Source organism: Candoia aspera, chromosome 3 (genome assembly GCF_035149785.1).
Source record: "Candoia aspera isolate rCanAsp1 chromosome 3, rCanAsp1.hap2, whole genome shotgun sequence".
NCBI lineage: Eukaryota > Metazoa > Chordata > Lepidosauria > Squamata > Boidae > Candoia > Candoia aspera.
In genome coordinates this window covers 185225815-185249066 of record NC_086155.1, presented here as the reverse complement: position 1 = coordinate 185249066, position 23252 = coordinate 185225815, and the positions used below count along the sequence as shown (strand labels likewise).

At 41.2% G+C, this 23252-nt stretch overlaps 1 protein-coding gene across 5 annotated transcripts in view; it reads right to left on the bottom strand.

Moving 5' to 3' along the window:
• The window catches only part of ESRP1 (epithelial splicing regulatory protein 1), a 43115-nt gene extending 20429 nt beyond the window's left edge, over positions 1 to 22686 (bottom strand). For 2 of the 5 annotated variants that reach the window (XM_063299501.1, XM_063299502.1), the window contains exons 1-6: positions 21248 to 21820; positions 19182 to 19295; positions 14631 to 14745; positions 8258 to 8356; positions 6713 to 6767; positions 3115 to 3225 (exon numbers count right to left, since the gene is read on the bottom strand). In XM_063299501.1, coding sequence (XP_063155571.1) covers positions 3115 to 3225; positions 6713 to 6767; positions 8258 to 8356; positions 14631 to 14745; positions 19182 to 19295; positions 21248 to 21820 — 1067 coding nt within the window. Of the gene's footprint in view, positions 1 to 3114; positions 3226 to 6712; positions 6768 to 8257; positions 8357 to 14630; positions 14746 to 19181; positions 19296 to 21247; positions 21821 to 22205; positions 22502 to 22535 lie in introns of those variants that run through there. The other 3 variants (XM_063299503.1, XM_063299505.1, XM_063299504.1) reach the window with 3 other exon arrangements.
• Between the last annotated feature and the right edge of the window lie 566 nt (positions 22687 to 23252).

Sequence of the window (23252 nt, the reverse complement as noted above, 5' to 3'; positions counted from 1 at the left end):
TCAGGTCTCTGCATGTTGAACCAGCTGCAGCTTTCAAATGATCTTCAAGGGCAGTCTCAGAGTCAGCAAATCCAGATGTGAAATGAGAAGGGCATGAGTAACCATCAAGAAAGATTCCCATTCAAGGAACAGTTGCAAAAAGCTCTCTTGGACCCAGTCTCTGCTTACTGTTCTAGCAGGTGCTGTGAGTCCAAGGGGACCTCCACATATGTGAACCAAGTCTGGGGGAGAATCATCCCATCTCTGGATTATCTCTGGAATTGGTCACCTTTCAAAATCCACAGCCACTTGGCCTTCCTAGAATTAACCTTAAGCCTGTTTTCCTCCATCCAGACCCTAACAGTCTCCAGGCACTAAGACAGAACTTCAACCACATCTCTTGCTCAGCAAGAGGTGGCAACATATAACTGGATACCATCGGCTTATTGATGATACCTCATCCTTTGCTGACAGATGACTTCCCCCAGTAGCTTCAAGTAGACATTGAACAGTAGTAGAGAAAGGGCCAAGCCCTGCAAGTCCAGGAGGACTTGATCATTCTCCTCCATACCAACTGGAGCTGGCACTTGGGAAAGAGAAGAACAACTGCAACATATGGTCCCCAACTCACAGATAGCCTAGAAGGATACCATGGGCAATAGTATCAAAGGCAATTGAGACATCCAAGAGAGTTGCATTCCCCTATCCTGGTCCCTTCATTGGTCATTCACAAGAGTGACCAATACAATTTCTATCCCATAACCAGGCCTGAATCCTGACTGAGAAAGGACCATAATCCACTTCATCCAGGGCTGCCTGCAATGGTAGACCCACCAAACTGTAAACAACCTTCCCTAAAATGGGAAGGCTGGAAATAGGTTGATTGTTATCCAAGTTATCTGGGTTGAACAATAGCATTTTGAGTTGGGGGGATGCACCACTTTCTCCCTCATGGCTGATGGCATAACCTTCTCACTCAAGGATGCATGAAGCACTACCCATGTTCCCATCATCTCACTTTCACTAAACAAGAGGGACAGGTGGCAGAAGTAACTTCAAGAGAATCCCATCCACTTCTGGATCCATAGGCTCCAGCTGATCCCAGATAACCCCACAAGATGAAGTTGTTGTTGTGCTGCATGACTAGCCAATGCCCAGATACTACACTTTCAAAAGCCCTTTTCCTGAATTGCTCACAATCTACAGAAGCAGCTGTCTTGGGAGTTGTTCTGGGGTCTCCACCCTCTCCACCTTTAGAAAAGGAGTTAAGAGACAGCTCTTCAGCCAAAAAGTTCAATTGTTTTTAAGTGGTGTGGGTTGTATTATTCTTCACTTTTGTTTTGCTTTCTGCTTTACTTATTTGTGTCTTTTCTTTTTCAAAAAATCTTATTAGTTGCCTTCATGAAAAGCTGGAATGTAAATAAAATCACAGCAGAAAAAAGCAACAACTTTGCATAAATATATGAATAGTCAAATTACTTCTGCTGTAGGATTTGGGTTCTTTCAGAGCAGGATACTCAGATTCATATGCACTGCTTATACATTTTGTGCCTTCAAGTCCATGTTGACTCCTGGCAACTGTCTGGATGGTCCCAGCAGTTTTCTTGGCAATGTTTTTGGAAGTGGCTTGCCATTGCCTCCTTCCTAGGGCTGAGAGGGAGCGGCTGGCCCAAAGTCATATGCGCTATTACAAGACTATTAGAAAAAAGATTGGAGTAAGCACAATGCAGGGAGATTCTTGAATCACCCAAATTCCTTCTTTAGTATTTGTTTCAAGTAGAATATTGCAGGTACTGACAGTCTGTTCAACTGTTTGGCAGCAAGAGAAATGCATGGGTTGGGGGACTTTTTTGCAGAGAATGATGGGTTATAAAGCTGTAGGGGATTTTTCACCAGTTTTTTGGGGGAGGGAGGGATAAAATAGCACACATGTCCATTTCTCTTCCACTATAAATATTTAGTTCATTCTGTGCTTCCCTTCCCAAAGAATCATAAACTGCAGGTGCTCCACCATTTGGAATCAGCCCTGTTATCGCACTGGGGACAACTGCTACAAAGTTATTCTCTAGAACAGAGCTTTCTAAACTGTGTGTCGCAACATGCGTGTCGGCTGCAGTGTGTAGGTGTGTCACATGGCTGGGGGATCATACAGGTACTGCGCATGCGCAGTATGTGTAATCACGTCAAAACAGCTGATTCCGCATGACTTCCGGTGATGTGGCCGCACCTGCAGTGTGTTAGCGTGTCACCAACATGAAAAGTTTGGAAAACCCTGCTCTAGAACTTCCATGGATTTGCTCTCCAACAAAATACCTGCAATCATGCAAATGTGGCATCCACTGAAGAACGGCACGGTCAAGATAAGGGATGAAGCATGCGTCAGAGCATCACGACAAAACCTCCTCCCCTTTTGTACTTGGGCTGCGACATGCAAGGGGTGGAGCTCATATTATGAGCTCCCAATGCATATTTCATCGTTTCGGCATTGTTGTGGCTAGTTGTGAATGCCTCTGGCAAACTTAACTTTTCTTTGTCCAACGTTCTTTGTTTCTGAGGGCATTTGTCACTTTAATGGCACTTGTACAAAAAAAAACTGTTTCAGGCCATTTTATCAAATGGGAAAAAAGCATTTCATACATGCTTTTGCTACATTATAATTTCAATGTATCTACATGATTTTTAATCTTGTCACCAGTTTACCTTATGCATCAGTCACAGAAGCCAAGATAATCCTTGATGGAGTGCAAAGCTCTGGAGAAAACTAGCATGGCATCCTTCCTTTCAGGTGTCCCCCATTTAATGCAATAGGGACCAATTGTCACTCTTTTACTATAGGGATAGGGAGACTGTGCTACAAATCCCAGCATTCCTCACCACTGTTGAGGTATCTGGAAGGCCATAAATTGCCATCTTGAATAGGAATTGGGAAAAGGGAGGGGCCTTGTAGTTACGCTGAACTTCCAAGTATACTGATATATACACATACATTCATACTGATGTCCAGATGCCTTGCCTCTCCCTGAAGCTTGGTGAGAACCTTTGGCTGGCTACCAAGGTCAGCCAATAAGCGGACCTCTGGGGATAGTTTCAGAACATATCCAAACATAATGGGGATATCATTCAGATGGGACTAACTTGGCAATATTTAGGCCTTTGAAGAACCTAGCAATGTCCTGGTCCGATGACTGCCACGGTAAGCCTCTGGCTCGGATTACGGTGTTATCATCCACAAGCTCCATCTTGCTGCTGTAGATCAAATACAAGGATAACAATATTAATATCTTTAATATTCCCACCATCACAAACCACAGCCAGAACATGGCTTTTTCACAGCCGTAAATCCACATCAAAACATTTTTCAGATAATTAAGCAGGGGACTTTAAAAATCACCACTAGCTTTTGAAATTAGAGACTCATCCTCTGGTATGATATAATTCACTTCTGTTGTTCTGCCTAATTTTAACCTTCACCTGTACAGATAAATATAGTCATTTGTACTGCAGTGATTAAAGTATTGGGGCTGTACCCTTAAGCTGTTCCTGTCTTGTGTTGATGCCAGATGGACTCGGTTTTAAGAAAATTCTGTCCAGACTTGGATGCTTCAGCAGCAACTTGCCAAGCATTCAGTTTGTAATGCCAGCTACCACCACCCTCAACGGATAATTCCCCAGCTGCTGTGCCCTCCCAGTTTTCTGTTCCAGGAAGCGATTTCCAATGTCTTTCTTTTCTGTGAACAGTTCTTATTGGATGTATATACAGTACATTTATGTGTATATATGTGTACCTCTCTCTCTCTCCAGTATATATACATATATATATATATATATACACACACACACACACACATAAAATATTTGTATACAATGTTAAAATAAATTCACATAAACAGGGTTAAAGCATCAAAATGCACATATACACAGGCACAACAATCAGCATTAAAATTTAAAACATTCTATTCTTGCATCTTTCTTTTCCAAGATTTGGCTGAATAATGTGTGTTGCGGCTAATGTTGGAGAAATCTCCCAAAGGCATTGTGGTTACTGTATAACACTTGCTTGATACGTAGAACACCACCAGTTCAAAACTCTGTAGATTTTTTTTAATACAACCATTTTGCTTTTCATAACCCATTTTACTGCTCTTTTTAGCAAGTCTTTTGATGTACCATTTCAACATTTTTCCTGTCACAAGGAAAATTGGACTCACCCCAGCTGCCAAATAGCCCCTTTGCAGTACTAATTCATTTGGGCTATTTGCAGCTGGAAAAGGATGGAAGGTCAGTCCAGCACGTCAGATTCAATGATGCACCAGTGGGCTTGTTAGAAATAAAGTGGGCAGCTCGTGGAAAAGAAAGTAATAACTGTAATTTTAAAAATATGCTGGGCTGTGAACTGATGATGTTCTATATATCAGGCAAATGCTCTAAACACTAAATTACTGGAACACCATTGGTAAAAGTAGCTGAAGCTGAGATTAGAGAGCTTTAGGGCAGTGGCCACTGACCCAGACAAGGGGTATTTTTGCCACTGATGCAGTAACCAATCAAAGTGCAGGGGTTTGCCCAGAAGAAAATGAAGCACAGTGGGCAAACTGGACAGGGAAGCTAGATAGCAAACACCACTTTCAACGTGGAGCAGGAAAACATGGGCAGAGGTTGTATTTATGGTGGGCTGGGAGGAGTAGATGACTTCATTGTCCTTTTGTACCAGAAATGGTTGGCAGCCTGTACCAATGGCAGAGGAACCTGGCAGGATGGATATGCCTAAGATAGAGAAACTAAGGTTCAATTTCCTATTCATCTCCCTAGCAGACAATGTCTTTCAGTATACATTGTCTTTTTCTATATTTGTAGAAGAAAGAAAAACCATATACATTTCCCCAGTCATGAGAAAAAACTGCACTTATACATCCGATTTATAAGTGGAGCCTTTTCTCATAACTGTGGACATGTTCCAATTAATGTTCAGTCCCCACAAATGCCTTAGTAGAGATAAATGTCATTCTTCAATTTTAATGTGTCCTTCAGACTAAGCCTATTTCGTATCTTTTAAAAATAGAGACAATATTTTCTGATTAATTTGGGGAGTTTGGGCACACTCAGGGCATATTTTGACTGAGTGGACAGACTGACAGACTGGAAAGAGTTCAATGACTGAATAAAAATGACTGTTCTTAAATGCAAATTACCTCCCAACTACATGACTGCCAAAGCTCTAGGTTTTACAAAACTGTCCTTGTTAATGAATATATTACGCAGTGGTGAGATTGTCAGAATAATAATTTAAATGCTTGCTGGGAAAAGAGCTTGTTACCGTTAAGCGGCTGCAAGGCACTCTTTAAAGGAGTTCCTATCCAGGGCCTTTTTTAGATATTGAAAGTTCCAGGGGGCAGAAAAAAATCATGTTTTGCTTCTCCTTTCTTGGCACTGTACCCTAGGTGAATATAATTTGTGCGGCCATTGCAGTCCATAGCTCAAGAAACTGATGTTGGGAAACCCAACATAATGATGCTATATTTTAACAAAAAAGTATCATTCCATCCAGTGGTGTCTGCAAGGCATGGTCAAAAAAGTTATGATGGTGATCACAATGGTGCAATCAGAGCTCCACCTGCTTTTTATGTGAGTCACATTGGCTTACTTTTACTATCTCCTGTGGACATCCCTGATTCCACCTGATCATTTCAAATATCAAACTTCAGTTTGAACAGTGCTTCCATCTGCAATTCTCTGCAACTGTTCCCATATTTAGCCCCTTCAAAAGTCCTTGGTTCTATCTGTTGAGGCTTTGTCCCACCAAAGGCAATACATGATCCTCCAGAGCAGTGTTTTTCAACCTTGGCAACTTTAAGATGGGTGAACTTCAACTCCCAGAATTCCCCAGCCAGCCATTCTGGGAGTTGAAGTCCACATATCTTACAGTTGTCAAGGTTGAGAAACACTGCTCCAAAGGTTGAGCTGCAATTTTAGGAATTAAGGGTTCAATAATGTTACAATTTATGGTTGGAGAAATAAGTATGAACGCATAATAATGGGAGGGAGGTGGGAGGAGAAGAGAACCCTATCAATGAACCTCTCTTCTATACAAACAGCAATTCTTTGGCTCACCCACATTTTTCTTTTTTCGCTTTTAACAGCACAGCCTGGAAGGTATTCTTTATGGAACAACAGAATCAATGTCCTGTGCTGCTGATTAAAGAGAGAACCTTTTTTTTTTTTTGCTAATTGTGTTCTGTCTGTTATGATGACTGAGGTATTTTGTGATACAAAGTATAAAGAAAGTTTTTTCGGGGGTTGGTCATTTGTTCTTTAAGAGGGGTTAAAATAAAACAGTACTGCTTGGTTGCTAATTTTGGAATCTTATGACGACTTCTCTGTCCTTGTACTCCTAATATTTTGAATTGTGCAAATTTGCATTTTTCATATGACAGTTCCTTCATAACGTCCCAGGATTCTTTCCCAAGAGTCAATACTCTTTTACTTAATCTGTTTGTGTTTGGCCTGGGTGCCTACAACTGCCCTCTGTATCCACATTTCTGCAACTAATGGAGTCTAAATTAAATTTCACACTGACCACTATGGTCTATAGAATACTGCGCATATATAAAGGTATTCTAAAAATATAATTTTATAACCTAGATATATCTCATGCAGGCCTATTAATAGGTTTAATAAATTGTTTGAATCAGTCTTAAAGAAGCTTTCCATATTTTATTTTAAGGTGCATACTTACCAGGTTCCACTTTCAAATTTATAGTTCACCCTTTCTGGATCTGAAAACCTGTGATCTACAAAATACAGCATGAGATCAATTCCATTTTCAACGATATGCTTGAACAGCAAAATGAAATACTCATCCACCTGCCATAGATAGGTAGGTAGGTAGGTAGGTAGATAGGTAGGAATAATCTCATTGCATAGCTTGCTGCTCTAGGCCCTTTTCTTGTGCCTCTTCTCAACTTTATAGCTGGTTCTTCTTTCTTCAGCCTTTGTAGTGTGCAGAGAATCAGAACTATAGATTTGGAAGGGACCACAAAGATCTAGTCTCTCTCCAATGTGCAGGAAAACCAATTGAACTATTCCTGAGAGGGGGCTATCTAACTTCTTAAAAACCTCCAGAGATGAAGAACCTACAACCTCCATAGGTAGATTTACTGCTGTGTCACCTGCCCCCTTCAAAACTGTACTTTCCATAGAATGAAGCATTAGCTGAGTAATGCAGCACATGCTTGCATGCAGGAAGAGTCAGGTTCAATCCTAGGCACATCCAAGGAAGATTGGTTATGCCTGTCCATATATCACTGAACTTTCCTTGTACAGTAGTCCATATTTGATCATTCCCACTTGATGGGCCAGCAATCTGACAAGGAAGACTTCTCTGCCTGAATCTCTCTTGTATTTTAGCCAGTTAATTGCACCCTACTTTTGATACTCTCCTGCAATAATGTTCAGTATGGCAATAGAGAAAGTGATAGAATCAATGCTGTCTGGTCAATGAGGAGGAAATGAAAATAGGTTACATCACATCTGCACATATCCTAAACCACAAGAAGTTGCTGAACCAGAACCCCAAGCATCCCTCACTGGGCTTGCTAATTAGGGTTATTGGGTGTTGAGAATTAGTTTGGTGTAGTGGTTAAGGCACCTGGTTAAAAACCAGGAGACCACGAATTCTACTCCTGCCTTAGGCATGAAGCCGGCTGGTGATCTTGGGCCATTCATTCTCTCAGCCCCAGGGAACTGGCAATGGCAAAACTGTAGGAACTAATCCAGGTAGTCACCAGGAATCAAGACTGACAGGAAAAGAAAAAGGAAGTTCAGCCACAGCTAAAGCCAGATGCAAAAAGTGTAGCCAATCGTGGTCTGTCCATATCCTCTTTGTAGCTCCTGGAACAACCAAATTTTTCACTTTTTAGAACTTTGAGGGGCTAAAGAAAAAATGGGTACTCAAAGCCCACTTTATTTCTTTTGATTATGTGCCATCAAATCAGTGTTAACTTTTAGCAATCACATAAATGATTTTATACCTTAACATGTCCTAAAACAGGTAAGGCCCTCATTTTTGGAGCACAGCCCTTGAGATGCTGTGAAAAGCCTGATGCACTTCTAGGCCAAGAAAACTGTGCATTCCAGCACCAAAGAATTCCCATTCCTCCTTCAAACTTCCAAAAGACCCCTCAACAATCCCTCAGAAAGGCAGTAACAAAAATAAGATTGACCAGGTCCACACAAGTAAAATTAAGCCATCCCAACCCCCCAAAATACCCTGTTTGCTTACTGTATGGTTCTGAAATTAGCACTAAAACGACATTTCCCATATCTTCCACTTGGTGCATTCCAAAACGCTGTGTTGAGCTCTCCTTGTCAGGATTCAGATCTGAGTACAGCAGTCAAGAATCTCAATACAATCGTTCAAATGGATTAAAGTAGGTGGTAGGCCTTCGGGAGCCCATCCCAACCCCACCTTTAATCCCACCAAAGGCAAACTGTGTCCTCAAGTTTCTGTCTGACAGGCTGATTCCAGGTGTTGGTGGACTTGGCAGGATGTTAAGGGCTGGCAAGGGAGTGGATTGTTTCCTAAGCCATCTTCTTGGTCCCATTCCTGCACATGAACCTCTGACAACAGAGGCCAAAACTGTTCACCAAAAATCTTTTTTGGTGACATCAGCACATAGCCTTCTGTGGCCTTCCAGTCAGTACTTGCAGGGTGGAACTGCAGACCTAACCCTTCCTCTCTGTAACAGTTTTTTAATTCTCTAGTTAGTTTTTTAGTTATTTGTCCCATGTCCCTACATTCCCATTCTTCATCCCCATGGATTATCTTCCCTTAGCAGATCAATAGCAATAGAACAGAGTGTTAAAATGTATTTTGCTATGATTCACGCAATTCATTTACCATCAACAGCTTATTTGTTTTTCAAGATTGGTGACATTGTAGTTATTTTGGTTAACCAAAGCATTTGTTGACATTATGAAACATTATGATGAAAGCAAAATAGAGGGCCAACCTGTGAAGAGCACATACCTCTTGCTACAAGCTATTAGCTTCTTTAAAAAATCAATTCACATTTCAGGAAAATTTCAAAGGAAGGAGGAAATCTGCCTCTGAACGTTACCCATAAAAAGACAGTTGGCAATAAAAAAGTGGATTAAGGAAAACATTTTGCTTTGCCTTCTGTCTTGATGTGGGAGCTTCAAGATTGTGAAGATGTTTCAGCGGTGGAAGAATTTCTCTTGACAATACAATCTTCAGGATCGGATGCTTTGGGTCCTCAGTTCCTTTAATAGGTTTGGAATAGCCCTGTGGGAGCTTCCATATGGTTACATTGCTACCCTATCTGCATGGAACCTAAGTCCCCAGATTGCATCTTCAGTGTTAGAATTCTGTATTTTTTTCTAAACATTTGAATGCCATCTCAACATTTAGCTCAAATGAGTTACACAGACTAGCCCTATGTAGGCTTACCATTGGCTGTGTAATGGTTTCTGCATGTCTAGCTATCCTATTTAGAGGATAAGGGGAATGCATTCTCTTAAGCCACATGACTTATAAGTAGCCAGTGCAAGCTTGATTCATTCCACCCTTGAGGTATTTGTTACTACGAACTGGCTAAGCAAGCTTCACAAGTCAAGAACTGCAGCTTATTAGTCAGGACAGAGAAGGCTGACAGATCCTCCAGTATGCAGGTATTTACGGGTAAATTGAAACACTGACATCCCCCTTCCAAAATTCCTAGTTCATTTCTCAGCAAACAACTTTCTAAAGTAAAAAAAAAGAACTTCAGGTTAAGTTCCAGGCAGAAGAAATACAAATCAAATCTTAGCACGTATAATTGTCGAATATGCATACATAGGTAGAAAAGAATGACACAATGGATAACTGGTTCAGCAACAATATTTCCAAGAATGATGCAAGAGTTAACAGACCAAGGTTCCATGAGTCAGAGATGTGACACTGTAACACAAAAGGCCAATATTGTCCTATGCAGGAACATTTCAAGCAAACCCTTAGAAGTAGCAAAATACCATTACATAACACTGGTTAGGTCCTTTTGGGAATCCCTTATTTATCTCCATTCATTGATACTGGAAAAAAAAGCGGAAGGATTCTGACGATATAGCTGTAGGATAATAAAAAAGTAGCAAGTGTTTTCCCAACCAGCAAATAGTCATCAATTAGGAGACTGCTCAGCCTCATTATTAAGACACTTCTGTCTGCCATAAAGAAGTGTGATTGACTGGCATGTCAGGCATAAAAGGCCTTATTTTCAAACATCTGAAAATAAGACCTGTTATAACTGTTGCCCCAAAGATGAGAATAAAATTATATGAAACTCAGACTGCACTCTAGGAAACAGAAAGCTGGGTTACGTCATAAGTGATCAAACGTGTTAGATTTATATCCTGCTTTTCCTCTAGGGAAAAAATCAGGATGTGTCTGCTAGCACCTTTTCTGACTAACACGTTTTATGAAAAGGCACAAGCTTTCATGAGCTTCTGTGTTAGAAAAAGTATTACCAGATCACTACCGGGTTTTTTTGCCATCATATGCTAATGTGGTTTTCCTCTTACAATGTCTTTCCCTTAGGGGTGAAAGAAAGTGGCACATATAATACAGTATCTCTTTCTATTTTATTCTCACTAGGAATCATATTTGGAAATAACAGCCCCTATGAGGTAGATTGCTATAAGAGACAGTGACCGGCCCCAAATCACTCAACAAACTTTTATCGCTGAAAGTGGACTGTTTTAAAACTGGAGAGCCAATAGGGTGGTTGAGGTGCTGGATTAGACACCAGGAGACTGTCCCCACCCCCACCCCATGAGACACAAATGCTGATGGGGTGGCTTTTGGCCAGTGACTTTGTCTTAGCCCAACTCACTCACAGGTTTGTTGTTGTGGGGAAAATAGGAGGAGGGAGCATTACATGTGCCTCCTTGAGTGGTACAAACAGAAGTTGGATATACTGTAAATCTAATCAATACATCAATCCTATAAAAATAAAAGCAGGATACATATAGCATTACTTAAGGTATCTAGAAATCTGGAACTGGGTAGTAACCATATTAATAATTATGTACAACAAAAACATATTTTAAATTTAAACCAAGAAAGGTAAAAATCATGATTGCGTTTTTATTACTTCAGACATCTCTTTTCTTGTGAAACTTTTCCACCCAGAATGGTTTCCCCAAATATTTGCCATCATATGGAAATATACCAGTCCTTTCCTATTCTCCAAGATCTTGTCACATTACCTGTTCGGCAGCAATTAATGCCCCCCTCCTCCAAAATGAGCTCTTTATGCTCTAAGGCAGGGGTTCCTAAACTTTTTGCCATCACACCTCCCTTTAGGGTAACCTTAACTGTACACACCTCCCCTACAAATCCAGACACAAAAATGAACAATGGAAACAATACAATGAAACTTTATTTTAATAAAGACATAAAAAATGAAAAAGCAAAGGTTTTTCACACCTTCCCTAGACTCTATCTGTACTTTCCCAAGAGAGGTATACCTTACAGTTTGGGAAACCCAGCTCTAAGGTATTACCGTGGTTATCAAAAAATGTAATAAGGCCAATTTAGGGCCTAATATAGCAGTCTCCGTTGCAATTTGTCCCATTTTAATAAAAAGTTCAGTCCAAAGTTGACTGAACAACTTTACAAGACAGCCACAAATGTTTTTATTTCTTCATATTTTCTCTAACACATCATGCTATAATTTATCAGGTAAAGTTCCCTTTGCATTAAATACTATCTATAAAATACTTGCATTGAATTTTCCCTAATTTTGATCAAGATCAAACTGTAATCATAAAGGCATAGATAAAGGGGCTTTTATATCCAGTTGCCATATTGCTTCCAACCCACTGGAAACATTTGCCTTATTTTCTAATAAAATCTGGTAAAGAGAGTGGACTTGAATTTGGATTTTCTTGCTCCTCGTCCAACCCTCTGATCTCTCTTATAACTGTACATAGTAGATATATGAAATTGTATTTCATTTTATTTCTTTTAAATTAAAAGCATCTGTTAGAATTTATATTCGGGGCAAAGGAATTACACAGAGAGATACTGTTTACACATTTCTCCTGTGTACTGATCTATCTCAAAATGCAGTCTTCTCCTACTTCTTTCATAATCAAAGAACAATGGTGAGGATATCCAAGAACATTATTCAACACCCTGACCAGATCACCAAAACCCAAATAACACATCCTGGGGGTGGTCAATGCCTGAACCTAAGACAGTACTTATTAAAAAAGAACTTTAAGTTGCTCTTGGTTTCGATATTTCAGTTACAGTGAACATCTCTTTCTTCAAGAAAGACTTGGGTTTAAAAGTAAATCTAGATATATTTACATTTATCTATAAATAAAAATGTTGAACAAAAATTGATTTAAGCCAAGAGAAACTGACTTTTGAGGTTAAGCATGCTATATAATACAGTAAAGGATTATTATTCTGGATTTCTTAATTGGATTTGGGCACTAAATCTTTTCTCCACATACCCAAAATTCAGCAAGGAAAAACTACGTTGCAAATTACCTGTGAATGTTCTTATACTCCTGTTTCATGGCATCCAGCTATGTGAATTCAGCTGTGCTTCCAAATACTAAAGAATTTTAAAATATGGGCATTCTATTACATAAAAAACTCTTTTATCAGTACCAATTCTCCTTCTCTTAAGATGTTATCATTGTTACCACTACACCCAAATCATAAGTATCTTACACAAAAGTTCCACTGCTTTCAATTGAACTTTCCTTCCAAATCACATTAAACAAATCTCTTGGCCCCCATGCACGGAAGTTCACAGGTTTGGGACTATCTTTCAGGTTCTACAAAGGCTTTATTTAATTGCCTGTAAACATGTTTTAGCAACCGGTTAGAGTACATATTTTACGATCTCACTCCACCACTTCTTATTGCTGCAACTGTCTTTCTGTTCTTGGGGTTATTAACATATAAAGAACCTCCCACTCCCCTTGTTACACATCTCAAGTGTCTTCACATGTTGGGACGTGTACCCTAGAAATGGGGAGCGATGGATTGTTATTGCTTTATCCAGACCAGAGCTTCAACGTCAATGCCAATTTGTCTCATAAATTGCTGGGCCAGGGGAAAACTCATTCTGGCAAGGAGGAATTTTAGCCCACATTGAACACAGAAAGAGCACAGCTGTTCAACTACCAGGGCATTTCAGTTATTTTAACTCAGGTAATAGCCTGGAACCCTGGACTTGCAAGGAGCTCCTGCCATAGGCAGCCTTTTCAGCTCTCTGCTCAAGCTTGTAAGGTGGGGCAACAAAATCAGCCTCACTTACAACAATGGCAGTTCCAACTTGAACAATCAGTACCTAGTGTGTACTTTAAAAAAAAATCCACAGAAAATTTCACATAAACCTTGATATGTAACCAAAACAGAGCATGCAGACAAGCAACTCTGATTGGGCCAAACGATGTACGTTCATAATACATCACAAAAATACGTTTCACGAGCAAACCCAAAGCCACTCAACAAACCAATATTCAGAAATTATCCAAAAGTTGAACTAATGTTGTTCTACGCATTGCCCACAATTAAGAATGTAGGTAGTAAATGGTATAGCATTAGCGCTGCTTTTCACTGGTATTTATTTCCTACACATTTTTAGGAAAGTGTATGCATCATAACTTTGTTGCATACAGTGTTAACATCTGTCAGCTAACATAACTTTAAAATGTGCCCATTCAGTGAAAATTTTACAATAAACTTCCTTAAATTAACAAAATGTGTTGGCCTATCTGAGGCTTGCATATACATATTTTTTACATATTCTCTTCTGCATCTCATTGATCCCATTTTTCTTCTAGTTTTGTAGTTACAACAATCGCTTTCACAGGGTTACATAATTTACATCAGTTCGGAGGTTGCACTAGATTTTATGCAGTATATTGAGCAATATGTTCCAAAGAGAACGGCCCAAGTTGAATCCTCACTGGAGTGAGTGCTGGTGAAATGTGTAAGAGAGAATACCACCTTTGAAATGGCATGGAGGGTTCAAAAGCAAAAGACACCTGAATTGTTTCTAGGAGATTCAGAATCCCCAAGTGGGGGGAAAAACATGGGGGTGAACTTTTTGAAAAAAACACATGGGGTAAACTCTGCTTATCTAGGGTAGAGCTGCATGAAAGCCACATTTCTGAAGGCAGACCTTGAAGAGCTCAAAATTAACAGAAGTGTAAAATCTGAAATGACAAATACCTTAGACTAAAGAAGAATAGGCAACCCACTGTCCTTCTAATCTTCTAAAACAGTGTTTCTCAACCTTAGCAACTTTAAGCTGTGTGAACTTCAACTCCCAGAATTCCCCAGCCAGCATCTGGCTGGAAAATTCTGGGAGTTGGAAGTCCACACAGCTTAAAGTTGCCAAGGTTGAGAAACACTGTTCTAAACTATAGCACCTGCTGTTCGACCTACTATTTTGGTATTCTGTACCAAACCACTTCCTGATTTAAAAAAAAAAAAGCATTTAAAGCTACATTACATAGTTCTTATTAATTGGGGCAGGATAACATTTTTCAACTAAACAGAGGCAACATCTATACTGTTCTTAATATTAGAGAAATATGCAGATAATTTATGTATTTATTTAAAAGGATACATTGTATCATGGAACCAGCATCTAATTTGTCAATTTCAGGTGACCCAGGGCAACATTTCTTGAATTCTTTTCGGAGATCAAAAAATGAGTAGAAGCATTCAGGTAACAAGATATTCTGCAAAACAGGTTATATCTAATAAACCAAGGTAGCAGTCACTTATTGTTTGTAATTAAAACAATCAACTGATAATGTGCTCAATTAACATAACTGACCACCCACTTACACAGAGTTGTGCTAATTACACATTTGCCAAGCTGCGTCTTTCCAAGAAGCAATTCCTGTCTGTCTTGATGACAAGTTTCTTCTTCAGTGGGTGAAGAAAGGCAGGAGGGGAGCAGCTACCCTTGACCTGGCATTAACCAGGAAACCAGACCAAGAGGGAACAGTGAGAACTTTCAAGGAAAGTGACCCATGTAACGATTCTAGCCATTAACAGAAGCTAAAGCTGAGTGTAGTTAAATGAATACTTCAAGAAAGTGTGCTTTAGGGAAAAAAATCAAGCAAAAAGAAAAGAAAATATTCCATGGCAGGAGAACTTAATGGGGAAAGGAACCTAAGAATGGGTAGCAGTTCTTTAAGGAGGAAACTCTAAGAACACAATTGCAAACAATTCCAGCAAGGAAGAAATGGAAGAAGGCAGTGTAGCCATGTAAGAAGCTAGTGAAAATCTGATAAAAGGGCACATGTAGGAAGTGGAAAAAGGACAGGTCATCAAAGAAGAGTAAAATCAGATAGCTGGTATTTTCAGAGATGTTGGCAAGCGCAGAACTAGCTGAATAAGCAAAGAAAGCTAAGAACCAAAAGGATTTCTTCTGATATGTTCAGAATAAAAGAGAGAAACATCACTGGACCAGCTGCCTTGTAAAAAAAAGTGGCAAAAAGATCAAAGATAACAATGAAGAGGCAGATCTACTCAGCTCCTAACATGGTCCAGTCCTTTTGAGAAGAGGACGTCCGTTCTGCTGGGCACTTATGAACACCTGACTGGAGGAACAGAATTCCAAGTTGGATAGTATCCTAGCCAGGGAATACCTCCTATCCTTGAACAAGTTCAAATATGAGTTACACCTGGGCACTGAAGGAAATTGTTGATGGTCTGGCTTAACTCCTCTCCATCATCTTTAAGAAATCTAAAGAACAGATGAAGTATGAACTAGAACAGGTGCAAAAAAGGAGGGCAGTGCAGAAGACTAGAGAACTGGAAACATTCATGATGAAGAATGAAAGAACTGGGTATGTTAAGCTTTGATGAAAGATAACTGAATGGGATATGATAGAACTCCACCAGTACCTGAAAGGATGTCACACAGAAAAGGTCAAGATCTATTCTCCATTATTCTAGAAAACAGGGTACTGAATAATGGTTACATGAGCGCTGCTTCTGACTAAATGTTATGAAAGATTCCTTAATAGTAAGAGTAATTCAAGAGTGGAACCAATTATCAAGGAAGGTGATGAGGTCCCCTTGGTAATTCCAGCCCAGTGCAAAGGTTAGACTTCATTGCCTGAAAAGGTCTCTTTCTAAGCTAGCAAGTCTACCAGCCTTTCCCTCTCTGGTAATCTACGAAAGTTCTACTCTTCCTAGCTGGCAAATCACTGAGCTTTCTGGATGGGATCAATAAGAGTTCTAACCCAATGTATCTGGCAGCCATCCTGTTGCAAAAGCAAGATCTAAGTTTATCTTTTGCCAATATGCAGGGATGAGCAGGCTTTTATATTTCAAGATCATAGCTAAAAGAGAAACTAATTTGCCTTACACACACCAGGATTCTAGTTTTCTTTAATTACCAATTTCAGACTTAAAGAAAAGGATGGTGGCTGTGCTCATGTATTACACTAAGTCATAAACTGATAGATTCACAAAGTGGTTTGATTGCTTTTGGCTTAGTGTGTTGTATGGACCTAGTTGTTCTGGTTTGTTTAGCACCATTGTTCTTCTAGCATGGTAAGTCAACCCAGTCATGGAGTCTAACAGATTTTACAAAAGCCCTTTTAAAAGTCCAAATTCAGAATCTGCAATTAAGGCAACAGCTCTGACTTTTCAGGCTACGCCTACAGCATTAATAATTTTCAACCAAAAGTAAATAAAGCACTCATACTTCCTTCTGCCCTATTATTTACTATGAAGAATATTCCTGTACAAAGCCCATAAGCAAACATCCAGTTTAAGCCTCCTCTTTGGTTTACATAAAATACTTAGCCAGATCGCCCATCCTGTCCTGTTCACCATAACATTTTATAAGATTTTACATCCATTTGATCGCAATTCAAGACAGCATAAAGATGTTTGATTAGAGTTATAGTTGTCCTACACACCCGGGCATTAGGAAAGGCTGCAACATGAACCAGCTTCCATTACTCATAGAATGCAAGGAACAGTTTAACTGAGCTCATTCCAAAGGAATGATGATAAAATCTCTCTCACCCTGTCATTTTAAGACAGTTTGCCTCAAGGTTAATTTCTTTCATTTTATTTCAGAATGCCATGTTTTTGACATAACAGCTGTAGAGTTTTATTTTGTTGGAAGGAAACAACAACAACAACAACCCACATTTCACAATAGAGTTTCCCAGCTTTGAGGACAGTTATTCGCCTTTGCAGCCATAGTTTAAAAAGATGGGCTGTAAGTCTTCCATCCTCCAGTTGTAAAGAGGAAATTTTCCTTGACTCAGTAGGCTAGTTGATGCTCTGTCAGACAATAAACTTTGGGCAAGCATTATTTCTTTGCATGGCTGAGAGAAGGGAGAAGCAAAGGAGTGCAGATGAAGTGCATACTTTTGTGAATGATTGATTTCTGTTTTGTGATACATTGACAGACACCTGTTTCAAGTCCCTTGAGAACTCTGGAGGGAATTCATTGCTGAAGGAGACTTACATGTTACAGGCTGAATGTAAGCTGGGCTTGACATGACAAATGAAATCATATGGATCGGGTTGCAATATATCACCCATTTAATCTTGCTCAGAGGCTGAGTAGAAAATCAGCATGCTCAGACAGTGGTAAGTTTGTCACAACTATGGCTAAATGTAAAACAAATTTTCCCCAAAAGTTTGCCAGCTAGATCAGTTCATTTATCGCTTCTCTCTCTCTTTTAAAGACCAGCTGAGTAACCACTGTCAAACCACCATATAACAAAATATATAAACATATAAGATCTATATCTTGGATTGTACATTTATTTAAAAAACATTGTTTTTATTGGAATTTTAATGTCTATTTATTCTGGGTTTATTGTAAACTGCCTTGAGTTGCTCTTTGAGTGAGATGGGCGGTGACTAAATTTGAAATATAAATAAATCAATGAAAGCACTTCAGCTTTGCTATAGGATGTGTACAGGATTTCAGAATATATAAACTATGCAAAAGAAGATACACCAAAATTGTTCATTTGGTGGGAGCAAGGGAAGATTAAAAAGATGCAGCCTGTTGTGCCTTTATACTAAAAGGAGAACCAAGTCTGCTTGGACCAACTAAGCACTGTTTTGGGTTTCAATCCCTCAAGAATGTACCTTTTTTCACTCAGTGATATGAAGGAAAAACCGCAGTATGGTCAAAAAGAAGAATCTTAGCAATTGACTGAGACTAGTCAATTACACTTTGAGCACATCTGTTTTATGAGAAATGATACCTGCAAATTGAGAAGAACTCTCTTTATAACAAAGTGAAAGGAGGATGCCAAATTAGTACCGTAAGGGTGGTGTGCTTTCCTATTTTCTAAAACCAGGAATATTCAAATATCAACCAGATGCATACCATATACATATTTTTGTCACTGAAACACTAACAGCAATAGGAATGCTTGGAGAATAAATACTGTTCACTACCAGAATTTCAAGATCTACAGCAACGTGATTTTAAAGGTTCAGAGGAGAGATTTAATCTTTGAACATATGAATCATTAAAACAATGAAATACACTAACTGCAGCCAAATATAAAGTTGCCCCATATGTAAAAGACAAATACATGTGCAACAGTTTCTTATATAGAATTGATATAATGCAAGTAACCATTATTGGGTTAAGCACTCTAAAAAGTTATGTTACCCATGCTTATACATGTCACATTTATTCTAATGATTTCAGGATAATTGGCAAAAAATCCAAAACAAAGCAGTACAACCAAATAAGCAGCAAACAAAATGCCTAAACAAAGTTGAGAACACTTTTAAGATGGTTTGAATTCCTAGTTCAATAAAAAAAAATTTCCCAGCTATCTATAAGACATGATGGTTGCTGCTAGGATACTTCATTCTCAGTACCAACTCACAGGCAAGCTCAGCTATTGATGCAAAACTAAGATCTATGAAGATTAAGCCAATTCTTAGTTCTTTGTAACATAGAAGTACAAAAACATTGTCCATGGATAATAAAATGTGGTACATTGTTATTTTACATATTTCAAACACCGGGAAACCCAGAAAGTTCAGCTAGAGCAGTGTTCCTCAACCTTGGCAACTTTAAGATGTGTGGACTTCAACTCCCAGAATTCCCCCGCCAGCTCTTTTGGGGTTGGGAAGAGAGAGGCAGAATTTATTGAAGTTCCCTTACCTTTTTAGATGCTTCAGGGTGCAAAACCTGCCTGATATGAAGTTGCCCATCAGTACAGAGACAGAAGGATGTACCAACGCCAATATTTAGTTCATTGCTCACAGACTGGTTGAACTAAAAAAGGATAGAACACAGAAAGAAAAAGATCCATTTATGACATAAAAGTGTATTCTGTAAAAGTAACTAAACATTTTATACTTTCAGTAAGGATGCACAACTTAATGTAAATTGGAGGCATTGTTTATGAAATGTTTAAGTCAAACAAACCCCACGAAATAGGAAGTTCTTCATTTTCTTCCCTTCTAGCTCTCTAACAACTTGAGTTATTATCTTACTTTATATCACAGCCTGACGGAGGAGTCCTCCAAATCCCCAGCACCATGCACAAAGTCTGTTTTAATTAAAGCCCTGTTTTTCCAGTGTCAAAAGAATGGGTATCAGTTCAAACCCTTTCAGTAATAATTGCAGAAACAGCAGCAGGCAATGGCTTGGTGAGCATATTTGACAGAGCTAATGCTTGTGATTTCTTTTGACTTGTCTTAACATGATCAACATCTTTCCAAAAAGCTGTTGTTTTTAGAAAGATCACCTAAACCAGACTTCTCCAGCCTTCCAGATAACACAATCATTGAGAATTGTAATGCAACACATTTGGTGGCAACAGATTGCAGGGTAGCTTGTGTGGAATTATAGTATCTATCCAAACTGGCTGGTACAAAGAGTGAAAAAGATAAACAGGGTCAAAATTAGTTAATACTGGGATGGGAGATCACTAGGAAACTAAGGCTCTAGGCCAACTGGAAAGCTGAAAAAACTTCCAAAAAGAAGATAATGGCAAACCATTCTTGTACTGTTGCCAAAAAACCCAAGGTAGATGTTCCCATGTAATCACCAGTACTTGAGCTCAACTTGAACGAGTCTGTACCTTTCAGCTGAAAAGCTAAAATAATTCCACTAATCTTGATGCATTTCTAATAATCAATTTCAACAATCAAGAAAATGACAAAATCATCCTAAGCACTGTGAAAGGGGAGAAATCTAGGTTTTAGTGGGAAGATTAGATCAACCTTCCTCAGCCTTTTAAATGTACTAGACTGCACACTTGGAAATCTACTGTTGTCTAGGAAGTATAAGAAATCCAAGATATTTAGAGAGCTCCAAGAGGTATCTGATCCAGATCATTAGGGCAATAAACGAAGGTTAGTTTTTGTTTAGACTGCTGTTCCAACTGGGGGGGGGGCGCACCAGAAGCTTTTCAAGTGTTCATCTACATCTTATGCCAGCCCACAGTCACATGAGAAAGAATGATACTGTTATGGGGTATTTCCTCGCTGATTTATGTCATATACTAGGTCAGTGTTTCTCAACCATGCTGGCTGGGGAATTCTGGGAGTTGAAGTCCGCACATCTTAAAGTTGCCAAGGTTGAGAAACACTGCCTTAGGGTCATCCAACCATTGTTGTACTGATGTAGCAGTAATGAGGTAAGGCAGCTGGGTGACATGGGGCATCCACAGGGGTGTCAAAAAGTCAATATGGCAGCTACATGGGGCATGTAAAAAGCCGGGCGCTTTGATCACATAGTTGTGGCTGCCATTTTGATTTTTTTTGACCACCACCCCACACTCCAGTGGGTGAGACTAGAAGACTCTCGGTGTCACTAGTGAGGAAGTGATTGCAGTGCCATAGAGCTGGAAGAAGCAAGTGTCACTGACCTCACTGAGGCTCTTGATTTGACAGTCACACCACTAACATTGCAAGCCTTTTTACTTCCTTCTTTCGCTGACCTGATCAGGCTGGCCATCCCAGTTCACCCCAAAGCAGCGGGAAAACCGAGTCGCCTCGAGCCCACGTGGGCAAGCAGCCATCCGCCTCTCCCGCGCTCTCGCGGGCCGTGACTCACCTCTAATCTCCTTTCCTTCCCACAACACACCCAACCCCGGAGTGATCTGGTGCGCCTCGCATCTCCCGTCTCGCACACCCCGATTTCCAGAAAGCCCCGTCGGGCGGAGGGCAAGCAAGCCAGAGAGGGCCCTGGAGGAAAGGGGGCTCGCCCGTCGCGCCTACCTGCCCGAGGGCTTGCTCCAGCTGCGGGGCGAGCGCCAGACTGTCCTCGGCGAGGCCGGTTTCCTCTCTGCATTCGTCCGTCAGCGCCAGGCGATCGGGCCCGATCAGGACTTGGTGAAGATTGCCCACCTCCAGGGAAACCGGGGGCGGGGAGGAAAGGAAGAGATCAGTTCGCCCCCGCGCTATGGCAGCCCGCCCGCCAGCCCGCCCGCCAGCCCGCCCGGGAAGCGAGGCCAGAGGCGGCGGCGAAGGAGGCTTTCTTGGCCCGGGGGGTGGGGTGACCCTCGGAGGCCTGGTCCCTTCGCCCAAGGAGAAAGTGGCCTTCTTCTCTGTTAGGAGAGGCTCCCGGTAAAACTCCGGGCTTTCCTTCGGAATCGCCCCGCGAAGGGCTTCCTCCCACCTGCTTACGAACCGCAGGGCCCGTGGCCGTCCCACGGTTTTCTTTGGAGCCCCTGGAAGCACCGAAGCGGAGCCGGGCGGCGCATTTACATAGCCCAGCTGGAATCCGAAATCGGGGATCCAGCCGTTCCCTCTCGACTCCTGCCTCCAGCCCCGCCCTCTGAGGGGACGCATTTAACCCCGCAACGTTCCCCGATATTTTTTTTTTAAAAACCTACCTTCCCCCTCGAATGAAAACTCCCACCCTCCCCAACCAGCATTGCTCATCACAGTGCAAAGACTGCTTTCAATGTCTGTTTTCTCCCGGTGATTCTAGTTTCTTTGCAGACTATCCATCCCCACGATTCACAACAGTTCAGACAAAACCCCTCCGAAGTTCTACTGAAATCGATTGTGGGGCTTTCCCCCCAATAAGCACGCATCGGACTGTCCTGTAGCCTTAACTCTAATTCTTAACCGATCCGGGAGCCAGTTAAGTTAAGGCGGAAGGGAGAAGAAGTTCCCCCGGCCACGTTATCAGGTGAATTCGTAACCCGCCAACTCCAACCCGGGCAAATACCTTTTTGCTGGCCAGATCTACCACCCGCCACAGCAGCTGAATTAATTCTCTCTCATCGGAGCCCAGTCGAGCTCCGGTAGCCCCAGCGGTGACCCCAAAGAGGATGACCAGGTAATCGGGAGACGTCGTCATGCTGAGGGCGGAGGAGAAAGAAGCCCCCGAAATGGGGGGGGGGGGAGGAAAGGGGGAAAAAAAACACACTTCACCAAACTTTGCCAAGAAGAACCCCCCGCGCAGCAGCCAGCCAAGCCAGCCGCTACTCCGGAGCCCAACTCAGCGTAAGGAAGGAAGGAAGGAAGGAAAGGAAAGCGCCCCCTCCCTGGCCCCCACCTCCAGCCACCAAAGCGCTGCTTTTCCGTCCTGGACTTTCTTTTAGGAAGAGAGACGCATGCCCCGTGCGGCTTTCGGGGGGTGGGGGGAAGAAACTTAATTACATGGGAGCCAATTCCGAAGCAAAAGTTCGGCTACACCCCTCGGAAGCGCGCAATGGCTGCGGGCTTGGCTGTTTAGGGAGGTGGCTTTACCTGCCCACTCCTCCCCCCCACACACGTGGTGCAGGTAAGACCGAGCGCGCTGGAGACACCTGAGAGAGCCCGCCCATTGGCTCTTTCCCATCGGGACGTGGCAAGAAGGACGGGCCAAGGGCTCACTATACGGGAGCAGAGCGCCAGCCAGGAAGACCAGGGGTGGGCTGGGTGAGGCGTGCAGAATGTAGGCTCAGAGACTGTAGCCGGGTAGAACCGCTGATTGTCCTCTCTGCCTCCTAGACGTTTCACTGTAGTGTTCCCTATCCGGTGCTTTCCAGGTGTGTAAGCAGTCAGAGTGGTTGGGAATGATGGGCAATATAGTCCAATGCTCCCGGAAGGCTGCTTTATTTTTTGCACGAGTTGGCCGGACTTTTGTGTTGCTGCTAATAAACATTGCATTGCAATTTCAACCATTCCTTGCTTTGGTTGCCATCTTTATGGTGAGCCCTGCTGCAAAACTGCAGTCTTGTGACACTTAAGAGGACAATTTATTATAACGTAAGTGTATGTTAACCATACC